The sequence below is a fragment of the Eurypyga helias genome, unplaced genomic scaffold (genome assembly GCF_000690775.1).
Source record: "Eurypyga helias isolate BGI_N326 unplaced genomic scaffold, ASM69077v1 scaffold25194, whole genome shotgun sequence".
NCBI lineage: Eukaryota > Metazoa > Chordata > Aves > Eurypygiformes > Eurypygidae > Eurypyga > Eurypyga helias.
The window spans coordinates 3,652-19,959 of record NW_010248702.1 but is presented as its reverse complement, the minus strand read 5'-3'; the positions used below and the strand labels follow the sequence as shown (position 1 = coordinate 19,959).

The 16,308-nt window shown below is 41.5% G+C and overlaps 1 protein-coding gene across 1 annotated transcript; it reads right to left on the bottom strand.

Moving 5' to 3' along the window:
- Positions 1–222: 222 nt before the first annotated feature.
- On the bottom strand, positions 223–16,083 carry TMEM68 (transmembrane protein 68). Its single transcript, XM_010151156.1, has 6 exons — positions 15,756–16,083; positions 13,205–13,369; positions 6,477–6,670; positions 4,297–4,357; positions 2,313–2,452; positions 223–327 (listed from the first exon to the last, which is right to left on the bottom strand). The coding sequence occupies exons 1-6, from the start codon at positions 16,081–16,083 to the stop codon at positions 223–225; spliced, it is 993 nt and encodes a 330-aa protein (XP_010149458.1).
- Positions 16,084–16,308: the final 225 nt, after the last annotated feature.

The window sequence follows — 16,308 nt, the reverse complement described above, 5'->3', positions numbered from 1 at the left end:
ATGCATTTATCAAAAACTAACCTTTTCCCCATTACGAATGATTTGAAGTTTGCGTTCCTGAGCTTGATACTGGGCAGGGGGAAGGGCAAGGGAAAGTGTCTTATATCTTGAATTATACAGCAGTATCGTTAGGACAGTATTTAAACCCTATTATTAGAACGAATAAGTTACAAATACGACTTTAAGAATGTTATAACTAAATAGTAGTTTATTCAGAAGACCTTAATCTTCTTTCTTTTGCGTCTGAAATCTTTCCATTAACGCCCTAAATATATTCCCTGGTATTTTCTGATGTTTTTCTATTAGAGCCTGGAGTGCTGCTTTTGTCTGTAAGGAAAAAGAAAAGGTTTTTAAAGTCAGATTAAGTCGTCTTTATATTGTTCGTACATTAACACAATTTCTAGGCTCTTTTTCTTCCTTTCAAATGTCGCAGAACTACTGTAAGTTCAAAGTATTATTTCTCCGTATTTAAGCCCACAGGATGCATTTGTGGGACCAGTGCCACGGAACAGACCAACAAACCAGTATCTTTCATCTCTGGTAGCTGGGTTCGTAAGCTCTAGTAGTGATACGCAATAGTAAAATGTCAACGGAGTAAATTAATGAAGAGACCCCGATCTCTAAAGCATGTCAGAGCCTGCGTGCCGTACCGCAACTCCGACGCTTCTGCCTATGCCCGGGTTTGCACCAGCAGCACTCTTCCGGGCCGCAAGAGCTCTGCTTCTACACATGCTCACAAGTGGCACAACTGTCTCTCAGCACATCTGGCTCGTACAAAGGAATCATCCCTGCACCCAAGTCCCCTAAGAGGTGGGGTCCTGTGAAGCACCCCCAGACCACACCTCAAGTACCGCAGGCGACAGCGGCATTTGCTCTCACTCCAAAACGCAGCAGGCCAGGACGTTAGTAGCCACCATTCTTATTCCACAACAGCTCCGTGGGGAACGTAGCGAAAGCTACGGTGAGGACATGCTGTAACCTCCCTATTCTGCCTAGGGAAGCACGGACTGCTGAAATCCTAAGGCCAGGGACAGAACAGAGAACTGTGTGCCATTGTAAACCCATCATCAGCCAGCAGAAAACTGATGCTCGGTACAAGCTCTCGCTGCTTACATGAAGTACGCGCTCAACGTGAAGGCTCCTGCCCACATGTTTTTCTAGGTCTGCTCCCAAATGCCTCTACACACCTAAAATTTCTATTAGGGAAAAAATTTGAGCTTATGTTTTTCTATATATAATGGGAAAATCTATACTGTGCCATAGACTGAAACACGAGATACAACTTTAAAAATCACTCTGACTAGGATTCTCGGGGATTCACATTCTAGGGGCCTTATCCAGCAGAATTGGCCCTTACGTCAGAAACAAGTGAAGGCTGGCACAAATATGACTCCAAAGCATGTCTGAAAGTCATTTAAACACACAATCTCTCCTGAAAGCCAACAGTTCTGAAATCCTGTCAGACTGAACCCCGAAAAAAAACATCAGTTTTCCATAACCAGGGCACAAGGTAATGCAGACAAACATTTTAAGGTGGTGTTTTTCAGAGATCTAGTCAGAGGGTGAACAGATGAGGAGAGACAACTAAACTGACACCTGCATGGCCAAGAAGAAAAGTCTCATTCTCTAAAGTGACATTTTCAGAATGCTGAGTGACCATCTGTGGAGCTATCAAAAATGGCTATTTCAGCCCCTTCCATCTGACTGCTCCATCACTTAACTGGTTTGTGTCTCTGTACCGTGAAATCTATTAATAAACTGAACGAACATGAGAACCTGACAATCTTTTCTGAACTGGGGGAACATTCAAAAGTTAAAATGTTGGGTGAGAAGCTGGAGGAGATAGAAATGGAAACACACTGTACAAAGTACTGAAATTATTTACCTTACTTTTTTTTAATTATATGGAATTTCAACAGTTTGTGAAGAGATATTTGCTATATTTGAAAGGCATCATTAGTATCTTTCTGAAAAGACCAAGAACCAGAACACTGTCTCTGGGCGAAGTGCTTATGCCTTTACCAACCCAGAGCAGTCAGCAGACTGAACTTCTTCAGCCGAGCAAGTTGTTTCCCAAAGCACATATAAGGTGCAGTACTGACTGTGAAAGGCCTAGAACATCTGCAAGGTGTAGTAGTAAAAAGACAGCATTTAAGAAGGGTAATCGGAGCTAAGCAAGTCCAAAGTTTACCATGGTTCTACCAATTTCTGTAACTAGCTCCAAGGTAGAAATCACTCAACAAGAACATTCCAGTGTTTTCTATCAGAACAGTCATTATCTTAAAATATACATATATACCTATCTATCTTACCTTTGCAGTTAGCTCCTCGGCAGTTATATTTGGTTCGTATGGAATGGGTTCTCCAATAAATGTACGAAGCTTGACTGGAAACCCACCGTACAAAGGAACTACTGGCAACCTAATACGTTCATATAGTGACCTAAATATTTCTGATGTGAAAAAAAAATTTAGGGAGAAGGAAGAAAGCAGGAAAAGGAAAAGGGAGGGTGGGGAGGAAAGAGGGAAAAACAAAAACAGAGAGACTGAGGTTATTTCTGTAAAGAATTTTTCTCCATACATCTTAAAAATGAAACTGGCTTGTCAAGTAACCCAGTCCCTGACCCAGATTCTCAAACAACGTGTCATCTCAAGTGCTATTCTACTCTCGACTTTAATTTCCTAAAAGCTGCATTAATGCTAACATCAGACTTGTTTCCACCCTAAGTTGGTGTGAAATCCCTCCTCCAAAGAGCAGCTGCAAAGAGAAGGAAGAAGAGGAGACAAATCCAGCAGCTGCCCCTCTGGAGAGGAAGGGAATGCTACACAATACAGGTTACAGCTCAGCTAATTTGGCAGGTTAGCCTAAAACACTAGTATTGGAAGATAGTTCTGTTCAGTTCCTTCGAGGTCTAGAGGGACCAAGGTCTGAGATGAGACTAAGAAATAGTCTGATCTGCCTAAAGGCCAGTCATGCCAAAACACTGAATCGCTCTTTCAGATCACACACTGGTTGCAGTGAAACAATACAAAGAGACCAAAAAAAAAAAAAAAGGTATTTCAGTCAGCTCTAAGAGGACACAACTTCCTCACATGCCACCTTCTAACCCTCCAGCTCCAACGCAACCAGAACGCATTCCTTGCAGAATGGTTGCTAACAGTCTCCCTCTCAATTTTAGGCAAGAAATTCTTTTAACTGAGGTGTTGGCATAACAAAATCCTTACTGACCAAGATGTGGAATTTTCTGTACATGACCTCTAAGAACAAAGAATATTCCAAAACTACTGAAACTGGAGTCGGCGCCTCCAGTGATCAACAGAATTCAACTCCTCTCGCACCTCTGCCGTAGAATACAAGTCACATGAACGATTTTGCCTTCAATTTCTGCTTTCTTGGGAAGATTCTCCTGAACACAGCAACAATTAAATGCTGTTTATTTTTGTACAACCTGACAAATGTGTGAATTATCCTGCGCATCTGCACCTGACGCCTTGGCTTTCTCCATGCATTATACAGCTTTTTAATTAGAGGAGGAGAGAAACAGAACTGGTTTGCCCTGCAGTCCTCTGATGAAGATGATGATGCCATACTTGAGGCAGGTCATGTGCCATTGAGGAGACTGTTCAGGCTCTTTCTGACAGATAGTAAGTTGGAGAATATTTAAAAAAAAAAAAGGGGTTTTAACACTAACAGAGCAGCAGAGATGGGCGCATCTAATCATCCCAGAGGTGGACCCTTCAGACATACACCCCTCTATTCGTGTGCTGGCTGGAAGCCCCACAGTGATGAGGAAAGAGCCAGCAAATGCGAGGTTTGGTGAGGAAATATAGGTCTAGTGCTGAATAGCAAACCAACTATAGATCAAATGTATATTTCAAATCATTCAAAGTTTAAGCACAGGTAGAGTTGTAAGCACAGAGCTTTAGGAGGGCATTTAAAGAAACGGCGTGTGCGTTGCAAACCCTGTTTCTTTGCTTCTTAACAGCCAGCAGAGTTGGTCTAGCATATGTAATCAGAGAAAAAAAGTGCTCTAAATCTATTTGCCTTTTTCTGCCTCCTTCTTCCTTTCTTCTATTGCTTCTGTGAAGGCACACTTATGTGGAGAGTAACTTAGCTGAGACAATACCACAGCTTATACCGATATTAAAACCTAATAACACCTCTGAACTCTACCGGAGAGCAAACCTCCATAAATAAGGTTCTGTCAAATCTCTAATTTATATGAGGATTATTTCTACAGAGATAGGCTAAACACATATAGAAAAATACACTATGAAAAAATAGAAAATATCTTACTTATTCCTCCTAATGTCCTAACGCCTTCTCGAACATTTTGTGTAAACATAGGAATGATGGGCTAGGAGGGAAAAAAAATAATTAAGAATTTAATGAAGATAGCACTATCTAAAAACCTTCTACCTCACTTAAACCCGACAAGGAGACTACTTCCCGAAGTGTTTCTCAGACAAGGACATACAGAGAGCAAAACAAGTATCCTTAAATTTTCCTGTGACCTTCGGCCATGAGGTTTGAAGCTGGGGAATACCATGAGATTTCAGTGAGTCACTGTTTCAGCACATTCACTTTCTCCAAGCAGCCCAGGGTTTCAGAACCTACGGAGCATTAAGGTCTCCCCCCATCGAGCAGTGCTTGCGCAGTTGTGATTGCAGTGGCTAAACCTCTTCCCTAACTTGTAGTTATGCTTGAAGAGAAGAATTCACAGGATCGGGACCCTAAACTTGCCTGATCCGTCTCTGCTTTGCTGACTCTATTTCTTCACACATGACGTGTCATATTCAATACAGGACCATGCTTATTTCTGTTGATGAGTATTTGGAATGGTGTGGAGTATTTCAAGCTTTTAGGGCTGTTTTTCAAATTGCAAACAGCTGTCAAGATTTAAAAGAACCGGGATGGGGTCAACTACTACATGAAGTTTTTTAATATCACGTACTCCCTGTACACAGCATCGTCAGAAATACAAAACTCTCTATGGAATTTTCAAATATTCTGATTATTTCAAGCTTTTTTAAATAAGCATGGAGGTTAGCTAGTAAACGAAAATTTTCAGACAGGTATCAAGTTCAGGGTTGTTTTTTTTTGCGGGGGGTGGGGGGGAAGTCTGTAAATAAACCAATGCAACTAGAAGTGCAGTTGCCTAAACTGAAGGGTAACAAGCTCCTTTTTTTCTAAAACCATCTTATTTGGAACATCTTAATTTTGTCACAGGGGTAGAGATTTCTGTATGTACCACGCTGGTTTATGCGACAAAAATTCTGTCCAACAGCTGAAATGACACAACTTTAAGAAGTTGAAGGTCCCATTTTTAGATACATTTTTCTGATGCTGTAGACACATTTTTCTTTCCATGAGGAGTTATGCTCACAATTAAAGGTGACTTAAAGTTCACCTTTAACCTGAATAAAGATATTTTCCCATCTTTCAGCCTGCTTCTGACACTATTCCTATTCTACTGCATTTCTCAGGGATTTTTTTGGGGGGATGAAGCTGCAAGACCTTTGTGAGTGCATGAAGGGAACTGAACACATGTTCAATAAAATAAATCTAACTAGTATAACTGTAGTTGAATCCCAAGTATGGGATTTCATCTGCTCCTACAGTATATTAGTAAAATCTAAATCTGTTGAAAATAGCCTGTTTAAACAGTGTTATTTTCCTCCTGAGAAAAGTGACACATACTTAAAATTTGGTTTTAAAAGTATTCTATTTTGATATAAAATCCAGAGATTTAACTAATCTCTCTTTGACAGTACCTAAATATAAAATTCTTGGTGTGAGACTTACTTTCAGTTTAGGTATTTGCAGACCTATGGACATATGCACACATCTTTCTAGTACAAATACAGAATGAGAAGGACTCTGAAATAATTATTAAAATAGTGACGCTTCAAGTACATCTCACACTTGTGTGCCTTTCACAGTTGGTCCCGTATGAATAATTATCTGCCTGCTGACCAAGCACAATGCTGTATATCAGAACTCAAGAGACAGCTCACACTAGTGAACAGCATCTCCTGCTGCTGCTGTATGCCCTAGACATCCCTTACTACTCTAAAATGTCAATACAACACATACTATGCTGGGACATGGTATACTTCAGCAACAGGGGAAACAGAAATGTTGATGTACGGTTGCTTCCCAACCATTCTGGTCAGGGGTTGAGCCATCACAATCCTGACCAGGTACATCTAAAGCTGCACACGCTTGTAATGTAGAAACTGTCCAGGATTTCATCCCTCATTCTTTTAAACTCTGGATTTCCTGACCACACTATGCTTAGCTGACTCCAAAGCCTTTTTATCAAAAGCAATAGAGCCTTGAAATGCAGTTATGAGAGCAAGCATGACACTCAGCAACATAACACCAAATATATGATAATCAATATAGCTTTCCCTGGAAGAAACCACTAACAAGTCAGCATTCTTTGCTTTTCTTCTGTGATCTGTCACACTTACCACTTTTGCATCAATGGCCACCTGAGCAAAGCCCTTCCGATTACCCCACATAATAGTATACATTTCATCGCTAAAGAGTGCTTCCCGAACTCCCCCTGGGGCAATGGCTATCAGACAGCCCTTCTTCAGAGCACTGACACATTCTTCTTTTGGTCCATGCATAACTCCATGTACGTCAAGTAATAATTTAAAACCTGTAAGGTAAGAAAACATTAATTCAGTAAGTGTTAATTCATACTACCACTACGTACAGATTCCCAACACAGAATACAAGGGCTAAAACTTACTTGTCTAACAACCTGTAACCCCAAATCAAAGATGTTTCTAGAGGGACTAAAGTATTAAGTCCTGCTTATAAATTTTGGTCTTAAAAGTTGAAGATTTAGGGTTTCCAGTGTTTTTTACTTCATAGTAAAGTCAGGTTTTATCTCACAATCAGGACTAAACTGGAAAAAAATGTCAAGAACCCTGCCCCATCTTTCACGTGTCCCTTCAACGGAGTTGTTAAGTGGCCTCTAGGGCACTGGCTCCTTGCCCAAGCTCTACTTTTCAAACATAGCACAGTCCAAATAAAGTGCAACAAGAGAAGATATCAGTAAATTGCTGTGGGTTTTTGTTTTGTTAACTTTGGCAAACAAAGAACAGTCTGTGCACAAGAAGGAGAACCAAAAAGAAAACGCAGCATTCTCTGTAATACAGACCACTGCAGGAACTGACTCCCTGGCTCAGCCTGTGAGTACCCGGATGGCCTTTCGCACAGAGACGCATTTGGCAAGCCTGGATTTGGTATATTTACCTTATAAGATTTTTCATTTACTTAAGTTTTTAACTGTGAAGTTAGATAAACTCCTCATATCATCTTGAATTTGAAATGTCATACTGACCCTACTCTTCGAGAAACTGCAGAACATCAAAAATGTGCTTATGAGCATCGACTGGGTGCATAACTGATCCATTTAGACAACCAGTCCAGTGTGGAAGAAGGTAATTAGCACAAACCTCTGTTTGCAGGAAATCATCTTCACTTGGTTCAATGAATTTTAAATTTATACTGTATTTATGTGTACAGGATACCAAAATGGGAACTTTTAGATGACTGAGCAGTATGGGAAAGATTTCTTTTCATTCTTGAAGTTTACCACAGAGGCAAACAACCTTACCAACCACAGAGGAGGACACAGAACCGATCTAGCTGAGTTTGCCGCTCAGTAACCGATCTTAATTTTTTAACCTCAGGTTAGCAAATGAGTAGCTGTTACTATGAACACACATTTGTTACACACACATATGCTGAAGAATGAGTCCAATTACAGTTGACAGATCTGTGTCTTCTCTTACAGCCCGCATAAACTAAGGGCTTGGGAAGGAGAGCATGAGGCAGCATATCATTAGTTTATTCTTAACTAAACTCTGATCTCTAACTAGTCTTTGGAGTTGGTATGACTATAATGACTGCTGATCTATATCTGTACACAATCAGATCTATCTGTAAACATGACAGCAGCACACAAGCTGCGTTACAGCCGACTCTCATACTGCTGTGCCTGCCTTGCACCCTACAGGTGACACAAGCAGTCTTCATTACCGCATCTAGTAATGCACAGAGGACGCCAGAAATAGTTTTCCTAAAATAATTCAATTTCTCTCAGGTCCTTTGTTTGCGGGATCTGAAATAGCTGGTTTTTAAAACATTTTACATTCCCAAACTAATTAAAGCTCTCTAGAATGTACCTGGTGGCAGGAAGCTGCCTGTCGCTAAGTCCTTTCCATCAGCGACTTCAGGAGAGAGAGACAAAACAGGCACAAAAGTGACCAAGAATCTCGTTTTCCACTTTACACAACAAAACAACTAAAATTATCTAAACGCACTTTCTTGGCCTTCCAGAGCAGGAAGGGATGCTCCTTTTTCCAAACACCAAGAAGCCCAAAATTTAATTTTATTCCACAGTTCAGCCTGGGCTCTGCCCTTTGCCGCAGCACATCCTTCTCCTACTTTCCGCGCCATCGTGCCCGTAATGACGTTTGAAAACTCTTCGGAGAGTACCCAGTACTGAGTTTAACACTTATCTCAGATGTGCACTGTTAACTTTCTCTAGCTTAGCCCCATAACATAGGGGCTGTCAGTTACCTGGCAGCAAGATGGCAAGGATGTCACTGTTTGTCTATGGTTGACCTTTAGGACCACAGAGAGAGGAATCGTGTAGGCCATTGTCCCTACCCTTCCACAGCTGTAGGTAGGTACATATACGTGGTTACCTGCAGAACATCCAGCCCACAGGACACTTTGCAACACCTTGCATATGTAACAGACAAGAAGCCACAGCTCCTTTCCTGTGTGACATTACGGAAGAACTGTCTTGGATCCCCAGAAGAGCAGGCAACCTTTTAAAGAAGGCTCCCAGATGACTCCAGGAAGCAGACATGGCCCATAATATAGGAAAGGGTGACAGGGGTTTCACAATCTCAGTCCTCACTGCACTTTTTGGGAAAAGATTTTCTCTTAAGTCAACCTCAGAGAAATCAATGTACCCCTGAGCATTACACAGCTAAGAATTTAAAAGAACCAGAAACTGTTGGAATGGGTTTTTTTCCTGTGACTACCCTCCAGTATTTAGAAGAAAAAGGAAAAAAAGAAGTTTCAGGACCATATTTCATATTCTTCTGCCCCAAAACACAACCAACAGAAGGATACATAGTATACATTGATAAAAAGATACAGTATAAACTGAGACAATGAAATAACCTCCTTTTGCATCAATGTGAAGGGAGGATGCACTAGGTGCTTTCCAACAGGCATCTCCAGCTATCTACAGGAGGTTTCAGGTTAGATTCCCTTTCGGAAGTTACCAAGCTGCATCATTGCCGACTAAGCAATAGGGGGTGGCACTTTTGACCCCTTGCAGGCTCACGCATCCCTTGGGAGGCAGAGCAAGGTTTTACAAACACACTGCAGCTAATTCAGGACAGCAGTGCCCAATGCAGAGGATGCAGCGAGACTCTGTATTAGCAATTGCATACTGGCACGGACCCAAGACTCAGATTCACGGGACAAGCCATTCCTCACAGCTGTTCACAGGAGATTCTATAATCATAAAAACAGAAGGATCATTACACCATCTAATCCAAGTGTAACAGCCTACACACTGCCCTCCCCCTCCTCTCCTTTTCTCCTGCATTGAACATATTATCATTCAGTTAACTAAAACATCTTCTGAAAAGGCATCCCATTTAATCTGAAGACTTAACCAAGATCAGGCAGTCTTAGTACTGGGATAAAATTATGGCAGTTTATCTCTTCAAAATTATCTCTTCACAAGAGAAGCAGCATCTATCTGGGTTGCCAGTCACAGATTATTGTACAGATTTTGAAACACAATCCAGAATATTATCTTGGCTCTTTGAGCTTGTCTTCATAGAACCAGGGAATTACGTCGTTTGGAAGGCACTTCTGAAGGTCATCTAGTCCACCCTCCCACTCAAACCCGGTCCAATTAGATCAGGCTGCTCAGGGCCTCACCCAGCCGAGTTTTGAAAGTCTCCAGGAGATTCCCCAACTTGTCTAGGCAATCTGTTCAGGTGTCTGATCACCCTCATGTTAAAATACCTTTCCACACTTCTAATCAAAATTTCCTGTGTTGCAACCTGTCTCTGTTGCTTCTCATTCTATTGCTACGCACCTGCGAGAAGAGTCTGACTCCCTCTGCTCTGCACCCTTCCGTTAGGTTGCCGAAGACAGCAATAGTTATCTTCCCCCACCCTTATCTGGTACAGCCCAAACAAATCCAGTTCTCTCAACCTCACCTCAAACATTGTGTGCTTCAGCCCCCTTCATCCACTGAACACTCTACCATGTCAAAATCTACTGAACACCAAGCTGCAAGATGTGCAACACGGCAAAAAACCCCTTCGCTAAACCTGCTGGCTGCACTCATGCTAAAGAAAAGCTTAGCTTGTTAAAGTCGACATCCTTGCACAAGGGCAGGCTGCTGACTCACATTCAACTTGCTGTCTACTGGAATGCCAAAGTCCTTTACTGCAAAGCCACCTTCTACCCAGGGTACTGTTGCAGGGGATGGCTCCATTGCAGACACACAACTTCACATTGCTTCTGCTGAGCATCGTGATGTCTCTCTGCCAGTTCCTTTCTGTGAAGGCACCCTAAACGCCAGCTCTAACCCCCACTGTACTGACTGCTCCCTTAGTTTGGGATCATCAGTGAACCTCCCGGGAGGACACTCCAACCCATTACCCAGCTGTGCAACAAAAACAAGAAGCAGTGCTGGTCCCAGTGTCAACCCCTGAGGAATACCTGTATAAGCCAGCTGTTAGCTATTGAACCCAATTCTGAGACCAGCCATTTAGCCAGATGTCCCTGTGATGCTACTCAACAGTATCTGGGGGACTCAGAAGTATACTCACACTTAGAACCTTATTTTATAGCAGAAATGGAGAAAAACAAAATCTCCGATTCCATAAAGAGCTGTGCTTAAGTAACTGATACAATATGGAGACAAATCTAAATTACAAAATAGATTACATTAGTCAGCCATATGCAAAATATTTGATCATCAACTGACAAATCATAGTCTATTGGCAAAAGCAGTTGTAGAGGCAAATCCATGCTGTTACCAGTACAAAAACGTTCCGTTTTCAGGGATTAAGGCTGAAATAAAACTATAGTGGCCAAAGGACATACTTCTGATATGCGCTGTTTCCAATAAAATCATCAGGACACTACAGAACACTCCTATAAATTCACAGAATTAATTCTGAGGTTTTTAGTCACAATCTGAACCTGGGAAAAGAACTGTGCACTACTGTATTTCACACACACAAAAACCAACCCTCTCATGTAATTAATTTCACCAGTCAGCAATGTTTTTCACTAGGCTGTCCAGCCAAAATCTTGCCCTGAACCTATCTTTAATTTTCTTCATGCTTCACCTCAACTTCACACAAACCTGTTGGACACTTCTACAGCTTTCCTCCAAAATTCTACTTGGAACAGTCTTCCTGTGGACAGGTTCCAGTGCCCACCATACTCATCTGGGTGGGATATGAAAATACATTGTCTCTCCAGATTAACAATGTCAACTTTAAGAAATAAAGTGTTTGGAAGCCCTTAATCAGGTTACAGCAATCCTTCTGCCCATATTAATACAAAAAGAAACACTTAACCAATTAACACAAAGACAACTGTTTCTCTTGTGATCTCCTTCCCTTTGTTTCTAGTAATGGGTTTAAATTGAAAGTGGGGAGGTTTAGATTGGATATCAGGAAGAAATTCTTCCCGGAGAGGGTGGTGAGGCACTGGAACAGGTTGTCCAGAGAAGCTGTGGATGCCCCATCCCTGGAAGTGTTCAAGGCCAGGCTGGATGAGGCTTTGAGCAACCTGGTCTAGTGGAAGGTGTCCCTGCCCATGGCAGGGGGGTTGGAACTAGATGGTCTTTAAGGTCCCTTCCAACCCAAACCATCCTGTGATTCCATGAAAGTGTTGCCCAGCCAGTTTGTGTGGCAGTCTTTTTCTGGGAAAGGGGGAGGGGCTACAGGGGTGGATCCTGTGAGGAGCTGCTGGAAGCTCCCCCAGCTCTAAGTTAGACCCACCTCTGGCCATGCCTGAGCTAGTCAGTGCCTCTGTGATTAACATATTTAAGAGGGGAAAACAAAGAGACCTGCATCGAAGAGAGGAGTGGGATGTGAGAGAGACAGCCAGGCAGACACTCAGGTCAGTGAGGAAAGGTGGGGAGGAGGTGGCAGCCCATGGTGAGGTTGGCTGTGCCCCTGCAGCCATGGGGGGTCATGAGGGAGCAGAGACCCACCTGCAGCCCAGGGAGGAGCCCACACCGGAGCAGGGGAATGCCTGAAGGAGGCTGTGACCCCATGGAAAGCCCATGCTGGAGCAGGCTGCTCCTGAAGGACTGCGCCCTGCCATGCAGCCGGGGGAGGGCCCCATGTCAGAGCAGGTGGCTGCAACTCCATGGGAAGCTCACACTGGAGCAGGCTGCTCCTGAAGGACTGCACCCCAATGGGAGGGACCCACGCTGCAGCAGTTTGTGAAGAACTGCAGCCTATGGAAAGGACTCACGTTGGAGAAGTTGGTGGAGGACTGTGTCCCGTGGGAGGGACCCCACACTGGAGCAGGGGCTGAGTGTGAGGAGTCCTTCCCATGAGGAAGAGGAAGCACCAGAGACAACATGTGATGAACTGACCACAACCCCCATTCCCTGTCCCTCTGCATCATTAGCAAGGAGGAGGTAGAGAAATCAGGAGTCAAACTGGGCCTGGGGAGAAGATACTTTTAAGATCCGGTTTTGTCTCTGATTGCCTTACTCTAATTTGATTGGTAACTAATTAAATTCATTTTTCTTCTCCAAGCTGAGTCTGTTTTGCCCGTGGCCATAACTGGTCCTTGTCTCGGTTCACGAGCCTTTCTGATATTTCTTCCTCCCCATCCCACCGGGGACAGGGTGAGTGAGTGGTCACGTGGTGATGAGTTGCTGGCTGGACCTCAACCCTTAAATGACCCATCCTTGCTTGGGACAGTCTCATAAACTCATTCTTCTTTGTAAAGAAGATGTTAGAGTCAGCTGTACTTCAACACTTGCACTGTATTTGTCTGAATGTTTGTTCCAAGCGCTGTGTTCCTGGGGCACAATTTTTATTAGTTACACCATAAAAAAAATTAATTGGAGTTGTCAAACTGAACAGTTTGGAATGAAGAATGTTACCTGGTAATCTAAAGACGAAATGATCAGCTACTGCGTGGCAGTATCTCTTCCTCTGTATAAGGAGTCTGGCTATGAAATAGAGACAGTCAGCAGGAGTAGCTCCGTGATAAAACACAATAAGCCCTGGTCCTTCAGGAATATTTTCGGCACCATGAAGCTCATAACCTGTTAAGAGTTAAAGGCATAACAGATGTCAGAACCTGATACAATTCTATCCCACAGAAACTAACCTGTGGCAAGTTGGCAAACTGAAACTCATAGCGACTGAGAAGTGGTAAGAGCAATGTGACCACTAAAAAGTCAAGAAGTGACCTGCAGCATTTACTAAGCTGCTTTCACAGGAAATACAAATTTCATTTAAGGCAGAAAAGTCACGTTTAAAAAAAGAATAACAACAAAAAAACATGTGAAAACAAAACACTGTCTTGAACTATAACTTTTCCTCATTTTTTAGTTCACTGTCTTCGAGCCTGCAGAGCCCTCTGATCCAATCATTCAAGAGAAATCAAAATAAGGACTGGATAGGAGTGTTGAAACAACTATTTTAAGCTATTATTTACCTTTCAAAGTTCATTGCCACCAGTAAGTGTTTAAGAAGGTTTGACATCCATTTACATGTCTCCTATCACTCCAGGATATGAAGCTTATCTTCATTATTTCCCTCAGAGTTACAATTGCTCCATTTTTCTATCACTAAAGTACTAAAAAGCTATTTGGGACTTTATATGCTTAATACATAAAGACACACAAGTTTCCTACTGAACTTAAATTTCTAATTAACAGTGCAGAGTATATTCAGCTAACAAAAAATACCAAAATGCATCAGTATAGAACATACTCAGTTAACATTAAGCAGTATTGTTGCAGTATATTCTTTCTGGGTTATTTAAAATAATAAAGAAACAAAACCAAAAAACCCAATCCAAACCCTGTCACTTCTTCCAAAGTTAACCAGGTCTGCAATTCCCATTCCATTTTTTTTTTTTCTTAATTCTGAAGGTACTCGTGGCTCTTCTCCCTCTATTTTACTTTCTACACCTGTGGAGCTGCAACATATTGCAAGAATATAATCTGTACCATCCCAAGTAACCACTAACTGTGCTTCATGCCAGCCAGGCATAACCAGAATGATACCTACATCTACCATTTGCATAATATACATAAAGTTACAGGTATCACGCACCAGTTCTGGGTTTGGGGCTTTTTGGTTGTGAGATCGCTTGATTTTTATAGGGGGGAGAAGAGGGGCTCAATGCTGTAAGACTTCAGGATGAAAGGTTTCTCCTATGATATATTGATTAATCAAATGGAGGGAGGAAATAATAATTGCAAAACATTTCACCCTTTAGCAAGAAAAGTACACAGAGAGCACGGAAGCAGCTGGCAGGGCAAGAAAAAGTCACAAGTGTCGACAAGGGACTGGATAAGGATTTTTCTGTGCAAATAAAAAGTTAGACCTTATAAAAAGAAAAAGTTACTGAGGATGAAAAGAGCCAAGGCCTTAAAACAATCGTTTTCTTATGAAAAAAAGTAAATAGCTTTTCATTATGAAGTGAGCATTTTAAACTCTTTGAGGTAGCTGTTGATTTTGATCTAGTGTACTTTCCTAGATTTGAAAGTTACATCTTAGTCTTACAAAGCCTATCTGATACAGCCGCTGCACCATCTGGTTATCAATGCCTTGAAAACCCGCTTCCCTTTGACTAGAGAACAAATAGAGATGATTTTCAAGGAGGATTTGTTCTTTATGTAAATTGCTCTTAAACATCTCTTTCTCCTTTAGCTGTATCTAGACTGAATGGTTCTGAAAGAGGCTTATGATTTCCTTAGAAAGAAAAGCCAAATCATTTATTAAGTCTATCTTTATAAAAGAAATAACAATAGAAGGACAAGGAACAGGGCCCTTAGTTTTGACATTCTAGTAAAGAAAGTAGCTGTCAAAAATACATAGACAGAAAGAAAATAAAAAAAGTAGGGTTCTGTAACATCTCTGAGCTCTAAAGTCAATTTGAAGTGGCAACTTGCGAGTGAACTGACACTAAGTGCTCCTTTTAGCCATCATTTGTCATTATATGTAAGAGACTGGTTAAGTGCAATTAAACTGCTGACATATTAACTATCACAGAACTGGCATTTAACTTCCAATGTTCATATATTGAGTCTGAAATAATACAGTTAATTGATCTGATTTTTAACAAGCAATCATTTCAGGTCCTCCTGCAATGAAGCACTCCAGGAGTAGTTATAAAAACAAAACAAAACAAAAAAACACCCACAATTTTTAAAAATTGCATATATATTCAACGGGATGAAAGATCTCATTTTGTAGTAGCAAAGGAATAAATGCATAAGAGAAAAAAAATTTACACCCAGAAAGTCTCAATGTCTTTTTTTTTCTCCCAAGCATAATTGGCAATCATTGATAAAACAGAATTAAAAACTGGCCTGAATTTTAGATTTCATGCAACAGCAGCAACAAGCAGATACATATTAATCCTGAAAGGTAACCAGGAATAAGAGCTTCAGCAGTTTTCAGTCAGATCTTGCTTACCATGCCATATTCTTCCATGCCCATCCCATAGGGTAGCCAACATTTGTTTTGCACCATCCCAAAAATCATTGGAATAAGCTTCCTTTAGTTCATTCTTCCTTTTATAAATATGAAGAAGGAGAATGGAAGTGTAGAAGAGGATGATGAGGACTCCTGGAAGTAGAAAAACTACCGCGAGTGGAAAAAGTACCCATAAAAGGTAGACTGCGTAACTCAGATAATCTTCAATGTGCTCCACGCCAGTCCATTCTCCCAGGATGTAAGTCAGGCAGGTTAAGTAGGACATGGGTATTGGCCCCGCAGTACAGGATTCATTTCCACCTATCATCTCCTGCTTAATTAAAAAAATAAGGCAGATGAATAAATCCTCAAAAAAGATAGACCTGCCTATACTGTTTAATCATGCAAAAAAACCTCTCTGGTGCATTTTATTCACATTCTATTTACCCCACATCCCCGCAGCACCCATCAGAAACATAATGGTTTGTACAGCAAAACTTTTACTTGAGTTTTTCAGTCCTTTGGTGTAGTGGAAATGCCAACAAGTCTAAGC